Source organism: Xenopus tropicalis, chromosome 6 (genome assembly GCF_000004195.4).
Source record: "Xenopus tropicalis strain Nigerian chromosome 6, UCB_Xtro_10.0, whole genome shotgun sequence".
Lineage (NCBI taxonomy): Eukaryota > Metazoa > Chordata > Amphibia > Anura > Pipidae > Xenopus > Xenopus tropicalis.
Window position 1 is genome coordinate 26663520 of NC_030682.2, and position 24529 is coordinate 26688048.

Consider the following 24529-nt stretch of genomic DNA (forward strand, 5'->3'; position numbering starts at 1 on the left):
GTTTGACTTCATTTGTCAGTGGTTCTCAAATTGCCTTTATATACATTTTTTAGATGGTCATATTTTCGTAGAATTAAGGGGTAGTACTTTGTATATTTAATAATCAATTTTAGTTATTTTATTACCCTCTTTTCTTGATGTTGCTAACAGTGCACACTTGGGTGGGGGGGGTAGCTTGTCTGCAGTCTGCTTTTATTTATCCCTATGGGGCTATTGTGCTGATTCGACATGATGCAAGGACTGCAACTGATGCAGGGTATAGCAGGTGGTTGCAACTTTAATACAGCCTGACTAATTTCAGCTGTTCCTCCCAGCTGCCACGGAGTTAAATGGAGCAAAACATCCTCTAGCATGTTATTATCTATGTCACATCTATTATAAACATTGCAGCTGCAGAATCACAGCACCATTTTTTTTTTAATTAAGCTCATGGTGAATTGAGTTTTGACTGGAAAAGTAGCTACTAGTTACCATTAGTTGCTCAGATACAAGAAAATCTTTGTATACAATAACTGTTATATAAATCAAATGATGTAGCTGGTTGAGCTCCAAGAAAAGCATCTACAGATGGAGAATATGTTGGCTGCATTCTATAACATTGGGCTTGGTTTTGTCATGATGGAGGTCCAATGCTGAGCAGCAAGGAGTTGGGTGGGAGATTTCATGAGGGAAGCTACCACAGCTTGCAGTATAGCCTGCAAGGAACACAGACAATAAAATAATTGTAATGGAGAAACGTAATGTTCTGAGACAAAAAGCCTAAATCTTCCCCTCTGTCCAGCTTTAGTTCCCCACTCTGGCTTTATTATCATAGAGGTATATTTAAGGAGATTTATACTTGACGTATGCCAAAGATCTAGCCGGTTTATGGGCCTGTAACCAAGCTGGTTATCAGCCAGGGGAATGCTATGCAAAGAAGTTTCCAGTGCTAATCTGATAGTTTCTTTTGTTACTGGTGTAAAAGCATGAAGCTGAATTGATGCTCTTTATGTCGGCTTTCCATGGCGAAGAGCAGAAAACCCGGTCTCTCTCTTTAAATGTTTATGCAGAATGAGAGCTCATTTTTGTAGGGGTTGGAAATATTTTTTTTTATCCCCTGCCTTCACTTACTAGCTCCAAAAATAACCCTGGTGGGTTAAAGGGCCACTATAGCCTCATATTGCCCATAAATATTGTTATACACCCCTTGAGAAATAGACATGGTTGAATAAACATGGAGCAGACCTTATACTCCTGATGTTTCTGGAACACTTACTGTATCTATTCGGTGGGGAAAGTGGTGTGGCTGATGCCTTTTTATTTTATGTCTGCTACATTGTTAGATTTAGAAGCAGGCCGGCAGGGAATAATGAATAATCTAGGGCCTTCTCTTTATTATTCTAGATCTGAGAAGTTCTGGCACAAGTAGAAGAGACTTCCCCTGCTAGCACCACAATCTTTTGTTCAAAGAACAGACCCCTTTCTTTTATTGTTTTAATTAGAACAAATTGTGGCACTCTATTTCCATTCTTATCCGGCCGCTGTACCATCCAGCAACGCAGGTTTCTGTGCAGTGATTCATGCCAGGGAAAGAGCGCCGGTTCTCATTCAGAGGCTGTTTTTATTGCTTTGTCAGTGGTTTCGTTATCATTCATGCTTACATTTTACTTGATCTGATTTAGCAAAGACCCCCAAATTGACTGAACTTGAAGAATTAGCAAATTGATTCTATTAAGATTTTTAGATTTGGCAACACTGTTAAATTCAGGTTGGATCCCACTCTAATCTGATTTAATCTGGTTGATTCATTACATGGAATGCAAATTAGCCTGATAGTAGTTTAAGTAAGTATTTTTTTGCCTTCCCAGTGCTCAGATCACTCCACGTTTAAAACAATTAAAATAATTGAATCTTACTATAGTAGAGCTTCTTGCACACTGCCAGTGTTTTGCTTAATATATACAAGAACGGCTTGCAGTAATGTTCTCTCTGCTTCTGTGGCCTGGATCAAAGCTACAGCATATTGAATGCTGATAAAACATGAAAAAATATTTTTTAAAGGGGAAGGAAGGGTACAAAATTGATCGTAATCACTTACCTTTTGCCCCTGTCAGCAGAAAACTGCCCAGGCTCAGGGTACCTGCACTATCCTCTCCCTCCTGTCTTCTTTCTTTGCAATCCTGGGGCCGACACATGTACAGAACAGTGAAATAGCTGGGTTTTTTTTGTTAAAGTTCAGCTTCTCACTCTACTGTGCAAAGACAGTAGAAGGAAAAGGATCACTCGCTTACAAGTGCCCCGGGCCAGTGCAGTTTTCTGCTAACAGGAGCACCAGCCTGGGGTATCAGGTAAGTGATTACAATAACTGGGTAGATTTAAGCTGCCAATTCGGGCTATTCAGACCAATTTGGCATCTTTTTGATGTGGTCCTCAACCCAAAGGCCTGCATAGCATCAATAGCAACCTGATCATTTGGCCCTAGAGCCAAACAATTAGATGATCCTGATATTGCCCCCCTTAAGATGGCCATACATTGAAAAATCCACTAGTTTGGCAAAGTCAACTGATGAAAGGATCTTTCCCTGATATGCCCACCTTGAGGAGGGTCCCTCAGGCCAAATGATCGGATCCTAATTGCCATTATGCAGGCCATTGGATCGAGTACTGCATCAATATGCGAATCAGGTTCTTGATCCAATGGGAATTTGTTATTATGTTAATAATTATAATACCTAGCGCTCTGAATCCAGGCAGCAAAAAAGACATGGATAAGGGATATTGTGCTTCAAAAATGGTTTATGCTTGAATGTATACCCATTATGAATACTCATTATTCCTCTATCCCATGTCTTTTAGTTGCAGAGATGAGATCCAAACAAGGAGCATGCTGTGCAGACAGGGGTAAAATGGGCAGTAGTACTGGGATAGTAGAGTCGGTTACAGAAAGGAGCACCTGATGAGTAAGGAAGATATTAAAGTGCAACAGTCATGCTGATTAGTTGATGGAAACTTGCCAGTTTGATGCTGTCTTTAGCAGAGAAGGCTCTCATGTTCTCTTGTAGCCCTCTAGGTCACCTTCTGTTCCACTGTTCAACTCTCAATTCAATCTTGTGGATATCACTTAGTGCTGCTATACTGAATCATGCAAAAGACTGCAATGCAGACCTTTAGATGAGGGACTCTATAGCCTGTAACAGTCAACTAAAACAACAGTGGCTTAGAAAAAGGAGATTGCCGTCGAGGTTAATTTCAGATGTTGGGCTGTGCAGTAATGTGCTGATTGTATTGTATGTGGCTGTACTATTAAATGTATCTGCCCTCTGGAAATGATGAATGGGATCAGGTTGTAAAACGTTAGAAAGCTGTGATTCACTTGCAGAAGAAAAGTGTAAATAAGAATCATTGTACAGGTATGGGACCTGTTATCCAGAATGCCCACGACCTGGGGTTTTCCACAAAAGGGGTCTTGAATTGGATTGTTTGGCCTCCAATAAGGATTAATTATATCTCATTTGGGATTAAGTACAAAATACATTTTGATTATTGCATAGAAAAAGGAAATCATTTTTTGAAAGTTTGAAATATTTGATTAGGATGGAGTCTATGGGAGATGCCATTTCCGTAATTTGGAACTTTCTGCATAATGGGTTTCCAGATAATGGATGCTATACCCGTACCTATTTACTACAAACATTATGTATTGTTCTTATTAAGTTGCTTATCCCCCTGGGTGATGGAAATGCCATTGACTCTTTAGCTTTTTTTTTTTTTTTTTTTACTGCAAATGTCCTATTTTTTGTTGTCTGTAATTCTGAAGCAATAATCATCTTGGATAAAGATCACAGTCAGCTTTCAAGCTTTTTAACCTAAAAAATGACATACAATGAAAAACATTACCATTCCCCTGGGAATTTTTAATTCCATTAATTTAATTGGCATGACTGTTAATGCTTGTTGATTCTGTTAGTAGGTAGCTAAGCAATGGCTTGGTTATTAAGAAAAGTTTCAAAAGAGTATTTATTTATCAGTTTCTAATAACCAATCATTATTAAAGGGATTGTATATCTTTTTTTCAAGAAATGCACCAAATCAATCATTGGGTTTTGCACTAAGTTACATGAAATCTAGGGTTCATATTCAGTTTTGGTGGGTTTCTAAGCACTCTGCCGAATCACAAACCATATGTGTTCTTGACAAGCAAGTGGCAAATAAATGTAATGATTTACTGATTTTTTTTAAACCCATTCCTCCACAAAAACATTAAAAACTAATTAAAAGATTCCAGATGCATATACCCTCATGAGCTAGAAGATAAAAGCAAATAACTGATTATATACAACTGTTCTCTAACCTATATTAGTAAATGAGCCGGCTACTGCCCCGTAGGTGCAATTAGAATTATATGGAATGCACATCCCAACACACATTTATTCTTCTAAATTATTATTATTGTGCTTTCTATACAGGTATGAGATCCATTATCTGGAAATCCCATTATCCAGAAAGCTCCAAATTATCGGAAGGCCATCTCTCATTTTTAAAAAAAATGATTTCCTTTTTGTCTGTAATAAAAGAGTACCTTTTACTTGATCCCAACTAAGTGTGGCCATAACACAGGCAGGTTCCAGCTGCCACTTTGGGTCCTTCAGACCGGTTTGGCAGCTTATCTGCCCGTATATGAGCACTCTTGATGGGCTTCCCCGACCTGCATCTGGCCTAAAATTGCCCAGATCTCGATCAGGCAGGTTTGATATTCCATTGGATCAAAGATGTATCAGCTCGTTGATGTTGTCCTCGCATCGACAGAGCATATGCCGCTGCTTTAATTTGATCGCTTGGCCCTAGGGCCTTAGGTGGGCATATCAGGAGAAGATTTGCTCTTTTAACAACCTCATCAAATGAGTGGATCACTATGTTTTTGGCCACCTTAAGATAATCATTAATACTTATTGGCAGCAAAACAATCATATTGGGTTTATTTAATATGTAAATTCTGTTTTAGAAGATTTATTATGGAGATCCAAGTTATGAAAAGGTCACTTATCCAGAAAACCCCAGGTACCGAGTATTCCAGATAACAGGTCCCATACCTGTACCAGTAACATCAGTAAAGTCTGCTCAGTCTGTATATGTCCCAGTAGTAGGCAGCTAATCCAGAATATGAGAGATGCCAGAAAAATAAAAAGCCAACTTCCATTGTATGTACTGTAACTCTCTTAATATCTGTAGAGAAAAAAGGTTTCATAGGAGCCCTAGTAACAGCTTGGCTCTGAACCCCGGTTGCTTATTCATTCCTATTTGATAAATATAATTTTTTATGAACGTGCTGTTTTTTGTGTTTCTCTTCTTACAGATCAATGAACTCAGCCATGTCCAGATACCCATCATGTTGATGCCAGATGACTTCAAAGCTTATTCTAAAATAAAGGTGGATAATCACCTTTTTAACAAGTAGGTGACACTATAATAATCTGCACTGGCGCCCCTATTGGTTTCTCTATCTGTCAAACCTTTCAATTCTGCTTTCTAACTTGTTGGTTTGATCATTAATTCATTGTTTCTTCTTTTTGTTCATGAGAGGATTCTCTCCCCCTTCTCTTTCTTTGTACTTTGACCCTTTCCTTCCTTTGCTTTCGTGTTGTTTCTCCCTGTTTCACTACTGTCCAACTTATTACATGTAGTGGAACAATTATTTATAACATGTTAGAGGGCCAGATAAAATAAAAATTGTCATACAGTGAAATCTTTGAAGCTTTTAAACAGACTGGGGGCCATAAAAAAATCTCTGGAAGGCCAAATCCAGCCGTAGGCCTCTAGTTGGACAGCTCTGTTCTACATTATTTCTTTATTTCCTCCTTTCCTGTCTTTTTTCTCTTCAGTGGCGCAGCTACAATACAGGGGAGGCCCAGACCAAAGGTTTCTGTTTATTCCACTTCTCCTTAACATGGAGCAGGAATGTTCTTTCTCAACATTTAAGCTTTATTTTGTTATACAGGTATGGGATCTGTTATCCAGAATGCTCGGGACCTGGGGTTTTCCGGAAAAGGGATCTTTCTGTAGTTTGGATCTCCATGCCTTAAGTTTACTAAAAAAATCATTTAAACATTAAATATGCCAATAGGACTGTTTTCCATCCAATAAGGATTAATTATATCTTAGTTGGGATCAAGTACAAGGTACTATTTTAATACTACAGAGTAAAAGGAAATTATTTCTAAAACTTAGAATCATTTGTTTAATATGGAGTCTATGGGAGATGGCCTTTCTGTAATTCGGAACTTTCTGGATAATGGGTTTCAAGATAACGGATCCTATATCTGTACTATTGGTTTATATTACAATTTCCCTTTCAGTGTCCAAATAGGTGCTTTATGAAGCCATATCCTGCCAAAGAGCATAAAATGATTTGTCTCCGTGCCTCAGCAGGTTCATAATAGTAATATTGCCAGATAAACGTATCTGTCACCTTAGGTGCAATATTAAGGACTTAAATTAGCATCTGTGGTTGCTGGTGTTTAGTTAAATAGCAGGGAGTGTGCAGCTAAAAACTGGTTCTAGAGTCACTGGAAATGTAAGGGGTGTCTGGAATGAAACAAAATAAAAGTGAAATGAGAAGTGTGACAGTATGTTTCACATTTGAAATGAAAGTATGTTTCTATTTTACAAAAAGTCAAGTAAAAGAAATGCACTTCACACCAGCATGTTTAGGCAGCACCATCAGGAGGCACCAGTGAGGGACATTTATCGGTCATGAAGGGAGTTTGGCTTAGGGGAGAGTGGGTAGAGTTTGGACGGATTGTCGGCAGTGACTGGGGTGGATCAGGGACATGGCAATGTATTCATGGGTCATTTTTTTCATTGGTGTCCTATTATACTTGTGGGCAAGGCCTTTCTCAGGGGCCCAAGTGGCCAATAGGATAATAATTGGTGCCTTCCTCTATAGCTGTATGAAGCCCGCCACCCCAGCTCTGTTACCCACCAGGTGCAAGCAACCTGGGAGCTGGGGGCAAAAGCGGGACAAAAAAACTTTGGATAATAGAACCTATACCCTTACATACAATACAAAAGGTTCCTTTATATTTATTTGCAGCTGCATGGAAGCAAGATATAGCAACTGCATTCTTTGCAGTTCTCATTCTCTAATTATGTACAGTATTAAAAACTATCAATAATCATAAGGCACGGTGAGGATAAATATGCCAAAAAACCATATTCATTGTTCAGGGGTAAATCAAACAGCAGAACACACTGTGTCTGGCGTCTCTAGCTATTCTGGGTCTGAAGTGAGTCACAGTAAGTGAAAATTAATTAAAAACAGATATTTATAACACAAATGTCAAAGTACAGCTTTCTGTTTGACAGAAGAATATGTCAGAGTGTGGTTGTTTCTGTAATCGCTGTATTGTCATTCAGTGTAATATGCAATGTGTCGGGGGGTTGGTAGCCAGTCTATGGCAATCGGTTTTTGTTCCTGGAAAGGTGCACAAGCACTGAGCCTTTACCAGCGAATAATGAGACTTTCCCCTTGTGAAATATTATATATCCTATATATTTTTATTATGTTTTTATTATAGAATAATTCCTCTTTTACTTGTATGTATGTATGTATGTATGTATAACTTTATTTATAAAGCGCCACAAGGGTACGCAGCGCTGTACAGTCTTACAGAATACAAAATTACACACAGGGAGGACAAGTGATATAATAAATAAATACAATAAATACATATATGTATATATATATATAAGTGCCAGGTGGTATGAGACACAGTAGGAAGGAGGTCCCTGCCCCGTAGAGCTTACAATCTAAGTGGTTGGGTAACATACAGGCACAAACTGGAAGGTAATAGAGCACCAGGTATGGGCATTTGCCCTTAAGCGCAGGACTGGGCAAAATTAATGTTTTAGTGCTCCAGAAGGTAACAGCTGAGCTTTTTATTAAAGACAGTGGGTGAGTTTTCCCTACGGAGGGATTCAGGGATAGAGTTCCAGAGGGAAGGAGCAGCGAGATAGAAAGGTTTAAGACGAGAGAGCGCAGTGGGTGTGGCTGGTGTAAAAAGACGGAGGCTCTGAGAGGAGCGGAGGAGACGACCAGGAACATGTAGGGAGACCAGTGAAGAAATGTGGTGAGGAGCAGAGGAGGGAAGGGCTTTGAATGTCAGCAGAAGGATTTTGTAAGCTATCCTTTGCTTAACAGGCAGCCATGCAAGAGAGCTTAATTGAGGCTGAGCAGGTACCCTCTTCGGAGAGAGCAGGAGGATCCTGGCAGCAGAGTTTAAAATTGATTGCAGGGGAGAGAGGTGGGAGTCTGGGAGGCCGGTTAACAGGACAGGAGATTGCAGTAATCTAAGCGGGAAAGGATAAGGGCATGGATTAGTGTTTTAGCTGTCGCTTGTGAAAGAAAGGGGCGTATCTTGGCAATATTGCGGAGGAAAAAGCGGCAGGTTTTGGCAGTGTTATTAATATGGTTAGAGAAGGAGAGGGACTGGTCAAAGATAACTTGTATATAATGATACAGTGATTCGTGCATCCAAAGACAGGTTTTTCAGCCATGAAAGAAAATCAGATATCAGCAACTTTCTAATATACATTCAATACACATTATCACTGATTATAAAATTATTTGTTTATGTAATTGCTTGTTGAAAGTAGCATTCGTCCCTTTCCATTCTCTGGTTCTGACTTGAACCAATGTTGCATACATGCTAAGATCCACTCGAGCAGATCTTCTCCCGATAGCCCCACCTATGGATGGGCGATATCAGGCTAATTCAGGCTAATTAGGTCGTTTGGCCCTGGGGCCAAAAGATTGAATTAGAACGATGGATATAGGCGTCCGTCGTTTCAGAGACTGCATCGGCTTGCCTTCAGTGGCGCCCGATTAAAATCTTTTAACCTGGCTGATCGACGATATCCACAGCCTTCTGCGATATCAGCCGCCTAACACGCACCGAATATTGTATGAAACAAGGTTTTGTACGATAATATTGGTGCGTGTATGGCTGGCTTACGATATAATGAATTCTTATTGGAGACCCCTTATCCAGAAAACACCAGGTCCCGAGCATTCTGAATAAGAGGTCTCATACTGTACAGAGTAGCTTGTTTGAATTATTTTGAGTTATACATTTAATGTAAAGGGCGACTATCCCTGCCCATATTATTTTTTCATGTTAAGTTTAATGCACTGGAAATTCTTGGATTTTAGATTATAAGTAATCAATGTTAAATATATTGGAAAAGTTGAAATGTGTTTGTCCATCTGCTCTATTCCACCCTCCCTGTAACAGACTGTACATAAAAATATGCTTTATTGATAGATCAGTGCAGTAGTCTTGTATCAAAATAGAACTCCCAGCACCTTCTAACCTCTGCTCCTTAATACCTGGGCAGTGCTTGTTAATCCATGCGTTGTTATAGTGCAATTTCTCATAATCGGAACTTGGACTGCTTTTTACTGAGGCATCCAAATGTTTAAAGATTCTCTTTGAATTCCTGTATGCTCATTTTTAAATTGCTCTGTCATTAAATATGAATGAATTTTAATGTGTCTGACTTCAAAGCAATAATCACTGACATTCAGCTGACTGGAGGCAGAATTCATAAATATACTGGCACTCAGATACAGAGTGGGGGGAGTATCTATCTGACTCAGTAAGGGTGAGTAGGGGCTGTAACACTGAAATGTGCAAAGTTTTGTCCACTGGAGTGCATATCTAGTGCAAGGAGCATAGAGCAGTGCTGACAGGCACAAAGAAACCCTTTACTTAAAGGGATTCTGTCATGATTTTTATGGAATTATTTCTAAATTACACTATTTTCATAGCAAATAATTCAATCTGCCATATAAAATTGTATTCTTGAACAATTTGTATTTTTTTTAGCTGTAATATTGGTGTGTAGGCACCATCTCAGTGCATTGTGCCTGAGTCTGAGCTTTCAGAAGGAGCCAGCGCTACACATTAGAACTGCTTTCAGCTAACCTATTGTCTCCTACTCCCATGTAACTAGAGGAGTCCCAAGCCGGCTATTCTGATACCTACTGGGAGCTGCTATTTTGTTCCCTTCCCATTGTTCTGCTGATTGGCTGCTGGGGGGGGGGGGGGGTGGTATCACTCCACCTTGCAGCTCAGCAGTAAAGTGTGACTGAAGTTTTTCAGAGCTAAGGTCACATGGCTGTGGCACCCTGGGAAATGAAGAATATGGCTAGGCCCCATGTGAAATTTCAAAATGAAATATAACAAGAAATCTGTTTGTGAAAAATTGATTTCAATACAGCATTCTGCTGGAGAAGCTCTATTAACTGATGCGTTTTGTAAAAAACATGTTTTCCCATGACAGTATTCCTTTAACCACTTCCATACACAAGTGGTAGTTGATGGGTGCCTAGTGCCGTGCATTCCTGGCCTTTTTGGATTGAATGATACACATGTGCCACCTACCCTATTTGTAAGAGAGAGATGCAAAGGGCAAGAAATGGGTACAATGCATAATTTTTTTTGCACGTTGCCTCTCTGCCTTGCAGATTTGCCTCAGGCCTGTGGCTGCCCCAAAGAATGTAGTGCCGACTGCTTTAGTCATCGCTTTATTGGAATATGTCGCTCCTCCCGCCCCCAACTTGTGCATTTGAACGACCCCTCCTGTGCCTCTTGATGCTATTGTCTGCTTCTTGCACCAGATTTTTGAATTTGGCATGAAGGACATGGAAAAATGTCACATCTCATTTGTCTCCATTCAGTGAGGCCTAATGCCAGACAATACTTGCTGTGGCAAAGATGGCATTTATCTTATGTGTTGCCTTGTTTAAAAAAATTCTCAAAAAGCCTTGCTAGTGCATCTCAGACACTCCATTGGTTTTCCTATGGGCTGTTTAGAAGAACTGGCAGCACTCAGAACTTTGGATTGTAGGAATTACAACTCCCAGGACCTGCCAACATCCAAGGGGCCCTACAAAGTCTTTATTGCTGGGTCACAGAATGCATTTCCTTCTATCTTTCAGCAGCTCTGTGCGGCACGATTAGTCAATATGATGTCATGTTAGGTTTCTTTGTTATTATAACAGGTCAGGCTGGATGGAATCTGCACAGAATGTAGTTTCTGCTTTTGGCTACAAGCATGTATAAAGCATGTGGTTATATTAGTGACGCACCTAAGCAAACACTCCCAGGCAAACCCATCCAGGCAACAGCTTATTCAGCATCGGAACAGCAGCAGGGGCTATTGCGTATGGCTAGAGGTTGGAACCACCTATTGGGATTATTTATTCCAACTTTCTCTATTGATTGAAGTATTCTTAATACATTTTATTGTCATTATTTTGAAAAATTTAACTTGTTATTTACATCCTCTACTATTTGTCTTTTAGACTGTCATTAAAACTACCGCGTGGTTACTACATTAAGGGCAACTTACCTTCATTCCTGGCTGTCTCAACATTATCTTCCCTTTGATTTTACAGAGAGAACATGCCAAGCCATTTCAAGTTTAAAGAATATTGCCCGATGGTTTTCCGAAATCTGAGGGAGAGGTTTGGGATTGATGACCAAGACTTTCTGGTAAGAGAATCTTATAAGTTGATTTATTTGCTTGTCTGATAAATATTTCAGTCCTCTGCTGCATTAAAACAAAGCATCTCAAACTTCAGGTTTCATGGCCCTATTAAGCTCCAGTGTTTGATCTGGGTTCCCTTATCTTATAATATGAATACAGAAGGTATACTTGAGCAACATTTCCCTGTTAACAGGGCCCTCCCCCAGTGGGACCCTTTTATTGGCTCCCTGGTTGGTGGACCCTTCCAACGAGTACAAAAAAGTGCCTGAGTAAATAAAATTAAAATGCATGCAAACTTTCAGTCCTGATCATTCCCAGCCACTCTTCAATTATGCCAAATCCTTGTCCATGACCCACCCAAACCCCACCAACCCCATCTCACACAAGCTCTGCCCCATTTTTGTCTGGTGTTATATACTTTTCCATCTCAGGGATGGGGCCCCTGCCTGCTCTTCCCCCCTGAACACACGGGGCCAAAACTACCATTGCCTTCACAATAGCACACTTTTGTGGGAGATCTCTGCCCTGCTAAGTTGTCTCTGTAATTAGCACTGTATAGATACAGACATTATTTTTATGTTTTCTCCTTGCATCAACATTTGGAGACAAGCTATAGTACAGAAATCACAATTGCCCATAAAGGGGAACTCCGGCTTCCGAACCAAAATTTGTTAAAGAGCCCCACACAACACAGAAACCCCTAATATACCTATCACTGTAATCTGTTCCTTCCTTCCTTTTCAGTTACAAAGCAGTCAGCCAGATCAGCAGGAGAACAGGGGGGGGGGGAGGCTAGGGAACTGTTCCAAACCATATTATTACATTAAATATCATGAAATGGTTGCATATTATCAATTTTTAATTGGTGTATATTGCAAAAACTTTGTGTTTGGGTAGAATTCCCCTTTAATCAACCTCCCAAAGGCAGTTGTCAAGGTGATGCCCTCTCATATACTGTAGTTGGGCTGGAACCTTGGGCATGTTCTTGAAAAATAAGCTAAATGGAAAATGCTATGAACATTTTAATTTCAAACTGGGTGATGGAGGTTGTAGTACCATAATACAAGGACAATTTAAACTGGACGTTACTGGTTTTACTGTGTTTTCAAGTGAATACAGGTTTATTGCAAAAAAAAAAAGTGGCGGTCATAGCAGGCCTCAAACAGCACATAAACTTGAAATTATGAACCATTTCAGCTTTCATTTATCTTGCTGTTTCCTTGTGAGATCTTATTAAGTTTCCTGTGTGCGTTGTGCAGAGAAGAAAAATAATCATCTCTTAATGGTAGCCAGGGAGACAATGAAGGTTAAGGCATTGCATGACTACAGCTAAACGAGTTCTTCTTTGCCCCTTGAGTTTCAGTGAGTAATAGCGCCTTGGGTTAGGCTTGGCATGAAAACTCAAGACTGTGGCATTCAGCATCTCTATCTATAGATCTGCACGCTCCTGCTTGAAAATAGCCTGGTCTGTCACACAACTGTGTTCTGAGCCACAATTGATTCATGTACCATGGCCCATATATATATGGTTCTTGTGGTGGCTATATAGTGACTGACCTGGGATTTATCCTGTTGACTGACCCATAGCTTGATTCTGCAGATTTGCAGACAAGTGAGGAAAAGCTGCAGCTCCTTTTCCTTTCACATCTGCAAATGCATCATTCACCTGCCAAGAACAAACACTTAAAGATAAGATTTTAGGTTTGGATGGACAACTAGGATAAGATAGGATGAGAGAATGCTCTGTGATGCTGCTTCTGAAGCCCCATATATGTCCAGCAATTGTGGCAGTACGTAACAGAAAAGAGGTTAATCACCACTGCACCAACATTAATTTGATCAAGTGTTGGGTAGTCTTAAAATCAGAAAATCTTGTAACCCTCTGGGCACTGTCCACAAGTTATGGGTTAAGCTCCCCTCCCCAGTACCTGCTGGAGAGGAACCCTCTGTCTAGCAATGAATTCACTGAACTATATCATGCTAGATTGCAGTAACAGTAAATGCTGTCTATATACTAATAGCGCTCTTAGTATAGAAGCCACACCTCTCTAATAGAGTTCCTAAGACACCTAGGGTGTTAAACCCATTAATGTAACACTGAATATGCAAGGTGCCCCCTCAGTAAGATGGCAAGCTTATGGGGGAGTCAGTAATTTGTGAAGAGGGATGGGGCTCTTTAGGGCCACAGGGCTGCTGCATTTCCATTTGTGTACAGCAGTCCTTAGACAAGTGTTAAAGTTGTAGAACTGGGACATAATTTTTATTTATTACATTTTTTGTTATTTATAAAATAAACTGTTGGGTTTCTGGTCAGGAAGCTATTAGCGCCTGAAATGTTATTTACTGGATGTTTGCAAAGGGTCATTATGTATTTTTCAAGTGGTAATGATGGACATTGCCGGGAAATAAAAGAAGCATCAGTTTCACAAACTGGCATTGTATTAAATTCAACACAATGCAGCGACTTTATAAATTGGTTCTATGATGAAATTTTGGGCAATACCTCTGCTGTAGGAAATTATACAATTCGGCTGCTTTCACTCAGTAAAACAGGGTGTGAGAAGTGGGGAAATATCATTAAAATGTAATTAAATTCATACTGCTGGGAAAATACCTGGAAAATGTAACCCCATTTCAACTTTTGTTAATTCTCTTCACTTCTTAAAACATGGCACCCCTTCTAGAAACCATATTATTATTTGTAAGGCTTTTGGGGGCAGGCCATGAAGGTGTAGGATTTCCATGTTAATTGAACACAATTCAACAATCCATAAAAGATGGTCAGAACACCGCAGAGCTGGGCTTGTTACTTGGCCTTTAAACTGAATGTTCAAACATTATAGGTCTCTGATTTAGACAGCCAGAACAAAGGCTGGCTCATGTGTGTTGTCACTTACATAGTTACATTGGGTTGAAATAAGACCAGAGTCCATCACAAACATAAACTATATATACAACCACTAATACTAACTGTAGATATTAGTTTCACAATAGCTTTGGATACTATGCTTGTTCAAGAACTCATCCAGGCCCCTCTTATAGGCATTAACAGAATCTGCCATTACAGCATCACTAGGAAGCCTCTTGTACAGTTAATTTTAATGAGCAGGGTCGGACTGGGGAATGCAGGGCCCAATGGGGCTGCCACCGCTGGGGCCCCACACGCCCCCAAGGGACCCTCGCCGGGGTCCCAACACATAACAATGCATCATGGTTATTCTCATAAAAAGTCTGTCTTTTTCTATGAAGACATCTGAAACTAAATCTGGAGATGCATTTTTCTCATCAAAGTAAACCAGGACCAGTGGAGCTGAAGCTGAAGCTTTTGATGGAGCAGTAGTGTGTCTCTCTCCCTACACTGTGTTATCAGCTGCCCCCTACTGGATATCTTGTATATTACATCCAAGCTGCTAATAACTGCAGTTTCACTGGTCCTCTAGTCTATAGTGGGTTCATTCCCTATAAATATTTATATGCTGCTTAATGCACCAGCGGATTTCAGTTGTTTTTACAGCAGACTATCTATCACATCTGCAAAGTAGATAAATGTCTTTAATTTAAGCTTTCAGCCTACAGCATAATCACTGCATAATCATTTATTTTCATTATTGTTCTTAATAACATGCAGCTAAAATTGTCTAAAGAAACCATACATTGCAGTTAAAAAGCCAAGTGTTACTTTAATAATTGGTGAGAAGGCGATGGGCTTTCCGCATTATAGGGACACTAACATCACAACAGTTACATCTATTGGTGGTGCTAGTCTTTGCAGATTAACATCAATTTACATGAGACCAAATGTGATTTTCTGTAGAGATTAAGTGAATCCAACACTTTGCATAGTATATAATGTCCCCACACATGCAGTCTCCTGTCACAGAAAGGTCAAGTCAGATACATTTACAGCTTTTCCAGTGTGCCTTCCTAAGGTGCTGGTAAGAGTGAATAGATTTTCTTGTTACATAGCAATATAACGTGGCATCACCCATTAGGTGTCACTGGTGCTGCAGCTGGCATAATTGGCTGTGTCATCCAGGCATGGATTGTGGTCCAGAAAACATAGTATAGGCATAATCATCAAATGCCTGGACAAAAACAATTGTACATTTGTTTTAATGTTTGTTGTAATAGGTGACGAGTTTGCTTCAGGTCTAGTAACGCATAGTGACAAGTGAACTGTGGTTTAATGCACAAAAAAAACACATAAATGCATTTGCAGGCACGCTTAATGTGGCCATACATGGGCAGATTTCAGCTACTGATTCGGGTCCTTAAGACTGACTCGACAGCTTATCTGCCTGTGTATGTGGCCGTCTGACAGGCCTCCTCGACCAATATCTGGCCAAAAATTGGCAAGATGTCGGACAGGCTCAGATCGGGGACCACGTCCCCCTCATTGCAAAGCAATCGTATTAGCAAGATATCATCCACCCGAAGGGGCATATTAAGGGAAAGTTTGCTTGTTTGGAGACCTCACCTGATGTACTTTGCCTTTCCTGCTCTCATGCACTGATATATACAGTGGTGTGAAAAACTATTTGCCCCCTTCCTGATTTCTTATTCTTTTGCATGTTTGTCACACTTAAATGTTTCTGCTCATCAAAAACCGTTAACTATTAGTCAAAGATAACATAATTGAACACAAAATGCAGTTTTTAATTGAAGGTTTACGTTATTAAGGGAGAAAAAAACTCCAAATCTACATGGCCCTGTGTGAAAAAGTGATTGCCCCCCTTGTTAAAAAATAACTTAACTGTGGTTTATCAATTTCAATTTTCAATTTCAATATCAATTTCTGTAGTCACCCCCAGGCCTGATTACTGCCACACCTGTTTCAATCAAGAAATCACTTAAATAGGAGCTACCTGACACAGAGAAGTAGACTAAAAGCACCTCAAAAGCTAGACATCATGCCAAGATCCAAAGAAATTCAGGAACAAATGAGAACAAAAGTAATTGAGATCTATCAGTCTGGTAAAGGTTATAAAGCCATTTCTAAAGCTTTGGGACTCCAGCGAACCACAGTGAGAGCCATTATCCACAAATGGCAAAACATGGAACAGTGGTGAACCTTCCCAGGAGTGGCCGGCCGACCAAAATTACCCCAAGAGCGCAGAGACAACTCATCCGAGAGGCCACAAAAGACCCCAGGACAACATCTAAAGAACTGCAGGCCTCACTTGCCTCAATTAAGGTCAGTGTTCACGACTCTACCATAAGAAAGAGACTGAGCAAAAACAGCCTGCATGGCAGATTTCCAAGGCGCAAACCACTTTTAAGCAAAAAGAACATTAAGGCTCGTCTCAATTTTGCTAAAAAACATCTCAATGATTGCCAAGACTTTTGGGAAAATACCTTGTGGACCGAAGAGACAAAAGTTGAACTTTTTGGAAGGTGCTTGTCCCGTTACATCTGGCGTAAAAGTAACACAGCATTTCAGAAAAAGAACATCATACCAACAGTAAAATATGGTGGTGGTAGTGTGATGGTCTGGGGTTGTTTTGCTGCTTCAGGACCTGGAAGGCTTGCTGTGATAGATGGAACCATGAATTCTACTGTCTACCAAAAAATCCTGAAGGAGAATGTCCGGCCATCTGTTCGTCAACTCAAGCTGAAGCGATCTTGGGTGCTGCAGCAGGACAATGACCCAAAACACACCAGCAAATCCACCTCTGAATGGCTGAAGAAAAACAAAATGAAGACTTTGGAGTGGCCTAGTCAAAGTCCTGACCTGAATCCTATTGAGATGTTGTGGCATGACCTTAAAAAGGCGGTTCATGCTAGAAAACCCTCAAATAAAGCTGAATTACAACAATTCTGCAAAGATGAGTGGGCCAAATGTCCTCCAGAGCGCTGTAAAAGACTCGTTGCAAGTTATCGCAAACGCTTGATTGCAGTTATTGCTGCTAAGGGTGGCCCAACCAGTTATTAGGTTCAGGGGGCAATTACTTTTTCACAATGGGCCATGTAGGTTTGGATTTTTTTTCTCCCTAAATAATAAAAACCCTCATTTAAAAACTGCATTTTGTGTTTACTTGTGCAATCTTTGACTAATAGTTAAATGTGTTTGATGATCAGAAACATTTTGTGTGACAAACATGCAAAAGAATAAGAAATCAGGAAGGGGGCAAATAGTTTTTCACACCACTGTAAGTATATTATATACATATAGTTTCACTCTGTGTCCCTTTTCTTGCTTATGTTTTCTTGTGTGTTTTTCCCTTTTAGAACTCCCTTACTAGATATTCCCCCCTAGCCAATGATTCCCAGGCCCGCAGTGGCGCCAGATTCCATACGTCCTGTGACAAGAGGTATATCATCAAAACCATTACCAGCGAAGATGTAGCAGAGATGCACAATATACTAAAGAAGTACCATCAGGTAATCCTATTTTATATATTTATATATAATCACAATCAATCTCTCTCTCTCTCTCTCTCTCTCTCTATCTATCTATCTATCTATCTATATATATATATATATATATATATATATATATATATATACACACACACACATATGCATGAGCTTTAAAGAATTATAACTTTTTCTCTGCCTTCAGTTTATTGTGGAATGCCATGGCAACACGCTTCTCCCACAATTCCTGGGCATGTACCGGCTAAACGTTGATGGAGTCGAAACATACATGATTGTTACAAGGAACGTTTTCAGCCATCGACTCTCTGTCTATAGGAAATATGATTTAAAGGTAAAGCCGTTCTGAAAAGGGTAATTCAACTTCATATTAACTTTCAGCGTGATGCAGTGCAGTGATAATTTAAAACCATTTGCAATTTGCCTTTATTTGTTCTCTAGTTTTTAGTTTACCTCAAATTGTATCATTTTTTTTTTTGGCTGTTGGGTCATTCACCCTGACAGCCATTAAGCACTTGAAATTGCATGGTGGGAAGAGACAGAATTGAAAGGCAAATCATTTTTAAAAAAAAAAGTAAAAAATATAGACCAATTGCAAAGAAAATTTACTTTAATAACGTATATAGATTCTGACTTAGACATGTCTCCTACTCAAAAATCCAGTTAAAAATCAGGATGCTGCTCCCATTAGCAGTGGGACAGTGGCATTGCTGCAAATACTGATATTTTATTTCATGCTGTAGATTATAAGTTTGTGGGTTTTGGGCTGATCTGTGCTGCTCAGCGTGTTTACTGTCAATGCTCCGTACTCAAGATCAAAGAACACACATAGTGGGTTGAAGTATAGACGTCTAAGGGAAGATGCAGCCACTTTAAAATGATCTGACCTGAAATCCATAATATATGTGTCCATAATCAGGTTAAACCTTACCGCAAAGGATGATTTTAGGGGTAATTATGGCATTAACTGATTACTGATTACTGAAATCTTCTGTTTTCTAGGGCTCGACTGTAGCAAGAGAAGCTAGCGACAAAGAAAAGGTATTGCGCTTTTCTTTCTTTTGAGGATCAGCACTTTTCTATCATTTGGAGAACTATGCGTCGTTTTTTATCAACATAGATTAATATCATAGTTCACCCCTGCATAAGTTAACCTGCTAGAAAGGCGTGGAGGGTTTATAGGAGTAGAGAAGATTCCTACATACAAACAGTAAATTCCAATGAAAAAATCCAACCCGCCCAATCGAGATCTGGCCAATTTCAGGCCAGATGGCGGTCGGGGAGGCCTGTCGGAGTTGCCCATACCCAGGCCGATTTCAGCTGCCGATATCAGTCCTTTAGACCTTTATGGCCATATTTATAGAGATGTCTGCTAATTTGGACCTGTATTGAAAATGCGTTTTGCATCTTACTTTAATTGAAATACAGTAGAACACCCATTTTAAGTTTTTCAGGGGACCAGAAAAAAATGGTGCAAAATCCAGGAAAACGTAAAATCAGGGAACTTGATTGTGTTATATTATTATATGTTATTATGTGTTATATATTAGTGGGAACACAAAACAATGGTGTAAAATGCAGGAAAATTTTAAATCAGGGGATATAAAATAGAGGTTTCACTATAAACCATTAAAACAAATGTGCACTTATAAGCACTTTTGCAATTTGCATTCATTATTTTTCTAGTTTTCAAACAATTTGTCATTTTAAATATGATTATATAATAAATGTGATACAATAGCACCACCTGTTGGACATTTAGGGCTCACTGGCTGAAAATCAAATGAATTTCCTGAGATCCTGTGATATTGCTCTGCTTAGAAAAATGTCACATGACTCTTCCCTGCTCACTAACTTTATTTTCTTAGCAAAGCATCATCATTTTGTCCATCAAATTGTTTTCAGCTGACTCTAGCAAGTCTGCTGAAATAAACAGCAGGTGGTGCTGTTGTATTAAATTAATTATATTACTGTAAAATCTGCTAATATCTTAAAAACTAGACAAAAATGTATGTATGTTGAGTTTTCCTCTTATCTGCGCTTAATACCTATTTACGGTAACTGATTTAACTCTTGTCATTATAAAAGTCTTTATGAACGAGTTCATAATGTTAGGTTGTACATGGGTGGGTTTTTCTTACTGTACTGACTCCTTTTATCACTCCACTGCCTTTTATTTCTTGTCCATTCAATATATAAGTGATATTGGACTGTACGCGCAAATGGCATTCAATGGCCCTTAATAAAGAAAATATAGGCAGCAACAGAGTGAACATATTCGCTCTAATAGACAGGCCCCAAGCACAGAGGAAAGTTGCAGTCCTGCAGTACTAGAAGCAGTGCCATGATAGTCTCTTGTCTAATCTTCATTTTCTCATTCCTTTTAAGTATCCTATTTAACATAAAGATCTGATATATGACAAAAAGATGCCGGAGGTGAAGAAACCCTTCTCTTCCACTAGAAACAGTTATAGCACTGAAATTACAGACTGCGTAGGGATTTTTCCTTGATCATGGCAGGGCTCTCAAGGTGGCAAATGATTGGCTCTTAATGCCACAAGCCTAGAAATGTTCATGTGCTCGTCCTTAAAGTGCTCCTATACACGTGCCAGCACCCCGTGTAATTACCTGGTACGTTTTTGGACCTCTTCTCGAATAGGAAACTTAATAAAATGTTGATGTCTCCCTTGGAATTGATTAACACAGACATTTTTCAGGTTTCATTCACCGGAGGCTTTATCCAGTCCCTTACAGCTTAGTTGCCAGCTCATTAAATCTGATATCTGTCAGAAGGGGTAGATTATTCAGAGGAGGGTGTATTGGAGAGAGCTCTGAGAATGTGCTGGGTTTCTCAAGGAAAATTCGGATGGGCTCAGGGCAAATTACACATTCCTTTAATACATCAATTTCAGCTTAGAAATTGAGGTTTTACAGAAGTCTGTTTCCACAGTTCTTACTAATAAACGAGAATCCCTCTTCTGGCAACTAAAGCTTCTATTAAAAAGAATTTCCCATTTATCAGTAGTTTGAATGTGAACAGTGTGCCCAAATTCTGGACCAGGAACAAGGGACTGTCTGATTCAACACCCCCTGCCTAGTTTCAGAGTTGAAATAACCAGATCAATATCAACCAACCACTCGACATGAGATGCCATAGCCCCTCTCCCAGCGCAGACCTTTCAGACCCCCATTTTTCGGGAGTTACACGATTTTGGTGGCTCTCCCCTTCCCCAAAAGCATTCTCCCGACTTTTCTAAAATCTCCTTTAGTCCCACAGTGAATTCCAGGCATGCAGGCACAGTAAGCATTTGGTGATGACATTTGAAGCATTTGCACACATGCAGGCCTCACTTCCTGAAGCATGAATAGCGTCACTTACGGGTATCAGAAACAAATTGCTTGCGCTGCCCAATCCCCCTATAAGTTATTTGTCAGTTGACAGGTCTGCCAGTGTTATAGCCCCTTCTGCAATATTACTGCCCTAATAAACTTTGGGATTAACTGACTATACACTAGTAGTCATGAAGAGGGTTGTTAACCCTTCCCAACCTGCCCCCATATGGGCAGGATATGTAGATGCATCACTGTTGGGATTTGGACAACACAGTGACTTCTCCAGAACAACAAAGGTTCCAAATAAGCATCTTGTTGGCCTAAACCCACCTAACCCATGGGTTTTGGGCCAAGCTGTGTACTACTTGCAGTCAGCATATAGTCACATAGGGGCCCTGACTCTCTGACTTTGATAAAGGATAAGACCGCGTATGAACAGTCTAAAAGTGCTAATATATCAGAAACCACTAAAAATAGGAAATTAATGTAAATTACAAAAATACTTGCAATGGATGCAATGAATGTATATGTATGGCGAGAATGTTCTGTGCTGCCCTATGTAGGTAAAAACCACCCACTGCACTGTAAGGCTCAGGCTTATCTTATAACTAAGGGGATGGCATGCATAAAGTGATGTATTACATGTAATAGCTCTGCTTATCTAAGGAGGGGAGGACTCCCAGCGCAGAGAGTCGCAGTGCAGCCCAATTGCATTCCCTGGCTCACTCCATCCGTTATTTCCATGTCACAACATTCCCTTGCAGGCGTCTCCTCCTTCTTCACTGAAATTCAACAGTTGTCACATTCTTGCATCTGTTTTGAGTTTCTCCTTCCCCTGGAAGATTTATTGTTCATTGATAGGAAATCATCCAGGACCCTGTGGCTCAGACAGATTAGCCTTCTCCGAAGCTTGATAGGGAAGCATTTAGCTCCCCGGTGGCCCTTCTTTTCAGCAGAGGTGCAATTCCAATATATAAAATGAGTGCCTGTAGTTCAGCTTCTTTTCCTCGTACTGACAGTCTGGGCAGTCGGCCAGCGTATGAGGAGCGTGTGGCTCAGTGGGGATGGAGAAGGGAGAAGAGGAGGGAAAAAAAGCAGATTGCAGACAGAACAGATTCCACTGAGAGCAAACATCTTACTAAAGGGATCTCACCATGATTCAAAGCCTTTCAAATAAGTATTTCTTATTTAGACTTCCGGGTGTCATTGTGTCTGCGCAACTGTAAATACTGCTCATATCCGCACTTATTAGGTATGTCACTGGCTAGTACAGAAGCCAGGGTCGCCTAAAACAGACCAGATAAAGGGCAATATAACATATACAAGAAATAGTGTTTCCGTACATTAAAAAAGACTTGTTTGTTTAACTGTTTTATCGATTTGACTGCACAGCAGCTGGGAGAAGCCAACATCTTTCTCTAAGTTCTGATTCTGCCGCTGCTCCTGTGTAGCCAGGAGGTGATTACAGAGCATGGGAAATGGCTGCCTCAGAGAGTCTAACAAAAGTCTTTAAACCTGCGGTAATTCAGGCAGAAATTCAATACATGAAATGCAGAGCAGGAGAACATTACATTTATTATTACCCTTTATTTATATAGCACTGACATATTCCACAGCGCTTTAGGGCTTTGACACACGGGGAGATTAGTCACCCCACGACAAATCTCCCTTGTCACGGGCGGCTAATCTCCCCGAAATGACATCCCACCGGCTAGAATGTAAATCCCTGGTGGGATGGCATACGCTGCATACTTTCACACTAATTTTATAAGGAGCCAATTAACCTGCCTGTGTGTTTTTGGAGTTTGGGAGAAACCCCTCAACAATACAAACATATAGACTCATTGCAGTTGTCCTGGCTGGAATCAAAGCTAGAACTGCAAGGCAGTAACGCTAACTGCTGTTATCCCGAATGCTCAGGACCTGGGGTTTTCCAGATTAGGGGTCTTTCTGTAATTTGGATTACCAAACCTTAAGTCTACTAAAATCATTTAAGCATTAAAAACCCAATAGGGTGTCTCTTATAAGGATTAATTATATCTTAGTTGGGATCAAGTACAGGTACTGTTTTATTATTACAGAGAAAAGGGAATCATTTAACCATTAAATAAACCCAATAGGGCTGTTCTGCCCCCAATAAGGGGTAATTATATCTTAGTTGGGATCAAGTACAGGTACTGTTTTATTATTACAGAGAAAAGGGAATCATTTAACCATTAAATAAACCCAATAGGGCTGTTCTGCCCCCAATAAGGGGTAATTATATCTTAGTTGGGATCAAGTACAGGTACTGTTTTATTATTACAGAGAAAAGGGAATCATTTAACCATTAAATAAACCCAATAGGGCTGTTCTGCCCCCAATAAGGGGTAATTATATCTTAGTTGGGATCAAGTACAGGTGCTGTTTTATTATTACAGAAAAAAGGGAATCGTTTAAAAAAAGCTGAATTATTCGATTCAAATGGAGTCTATTGGAGATGGCCCTCCTGTAACTTTCTGGAGCTTTCTGGATAATGGGTTTCCGGGTTTCTGTATTGAGATCGATCTACATTTTTCATCTTGACCTTTGAAGAAGGGGACACTTTTCTTGTCAATATGATTACGATGACAATCTCAACAATACTTTACTCCCAGCTGTTCCATTCACTGTACAGGTCTCTCTTGCTAGCAGTCTGTAAATGCAGATATATTTAATTTTAGTTTGATCCTGTAGATTGTAAGCTCTTGCAAGCAGGGCTCTCTGATCCTATTGTTACTCTGTATACCCATGTTTGTTTTAAACGTTTTAAGATCCCTGTTTGTTTAAATTCATTGTGAAGCGCTGCGTAATTTGCTGGTGCTATATACTGAATTATTAGAATTCGCTCAGGTCTGATGCTGCGCACATATGTATATATATATTTGCTGGAATTTATGTGTATCGCTGTTCACAAATCCGCAATAAATAATGGTGTTTGTCTGTGTTTTTCTACCAAGGCCAAAGAGCTCCCAACGTACAAGGACAACGACTTCATTAATGACGGGCAGAAGATCTATATCGACGAAAATAATAAAAAGTTGTTCCTCGAAAAACTTAAGAAAGATGTGGAGGTAGGTTTCATCTTTGTACAGCCCATGTAGTACCAGCACAGCCCAATGGCAGCCCCACCTACACTCATTAGGGCCCAATTACTAACCTGAGCTCAACATGCAGAAAGCTGGAAAGATTCAAAAAGACAAATTAAACAAAAATGAAGAGCAGTTAAAAAGTTGCTAAGAACTGACTGTTCTATAAAATGCTAAAAGTTTAC

General features: G+C 39.8%; 1 protein-coding gene across 4 annotated transcripts in view; it reads left to right on the plus strand.

The window, feature by feature from the left end:
* The window catches only part of pip4k2a (phosphatidylinositol-5-phosphate 4-kinase, type II, alpha), an 89557-nt gene that overhangs the window by 58066 nt on the left and 6962 nt on the right, over positions 1 to 24529 (plus strand). For all 4 annotated transcript variants that reach the window (XM_031903245.1, XM_031903244.1, XM_031903246.1 and 1 more), the window contains 6 exon segments: positions 5333 to 5430; positions 11438 to 11534; positions 17758 to 17910; positions 18092 to 18238; positions 18907 to 18945; positions 24216 to 24329. In XM_031903245.1, the coding sequence (XP_031759105.1) occupies positions 5333 to 5430; positions 11438 to 11534; positions 17758 to 17910; positions 18092 to 18238; positions 18907 to 18945; positions 24216 to 24329 (648 nt within the window).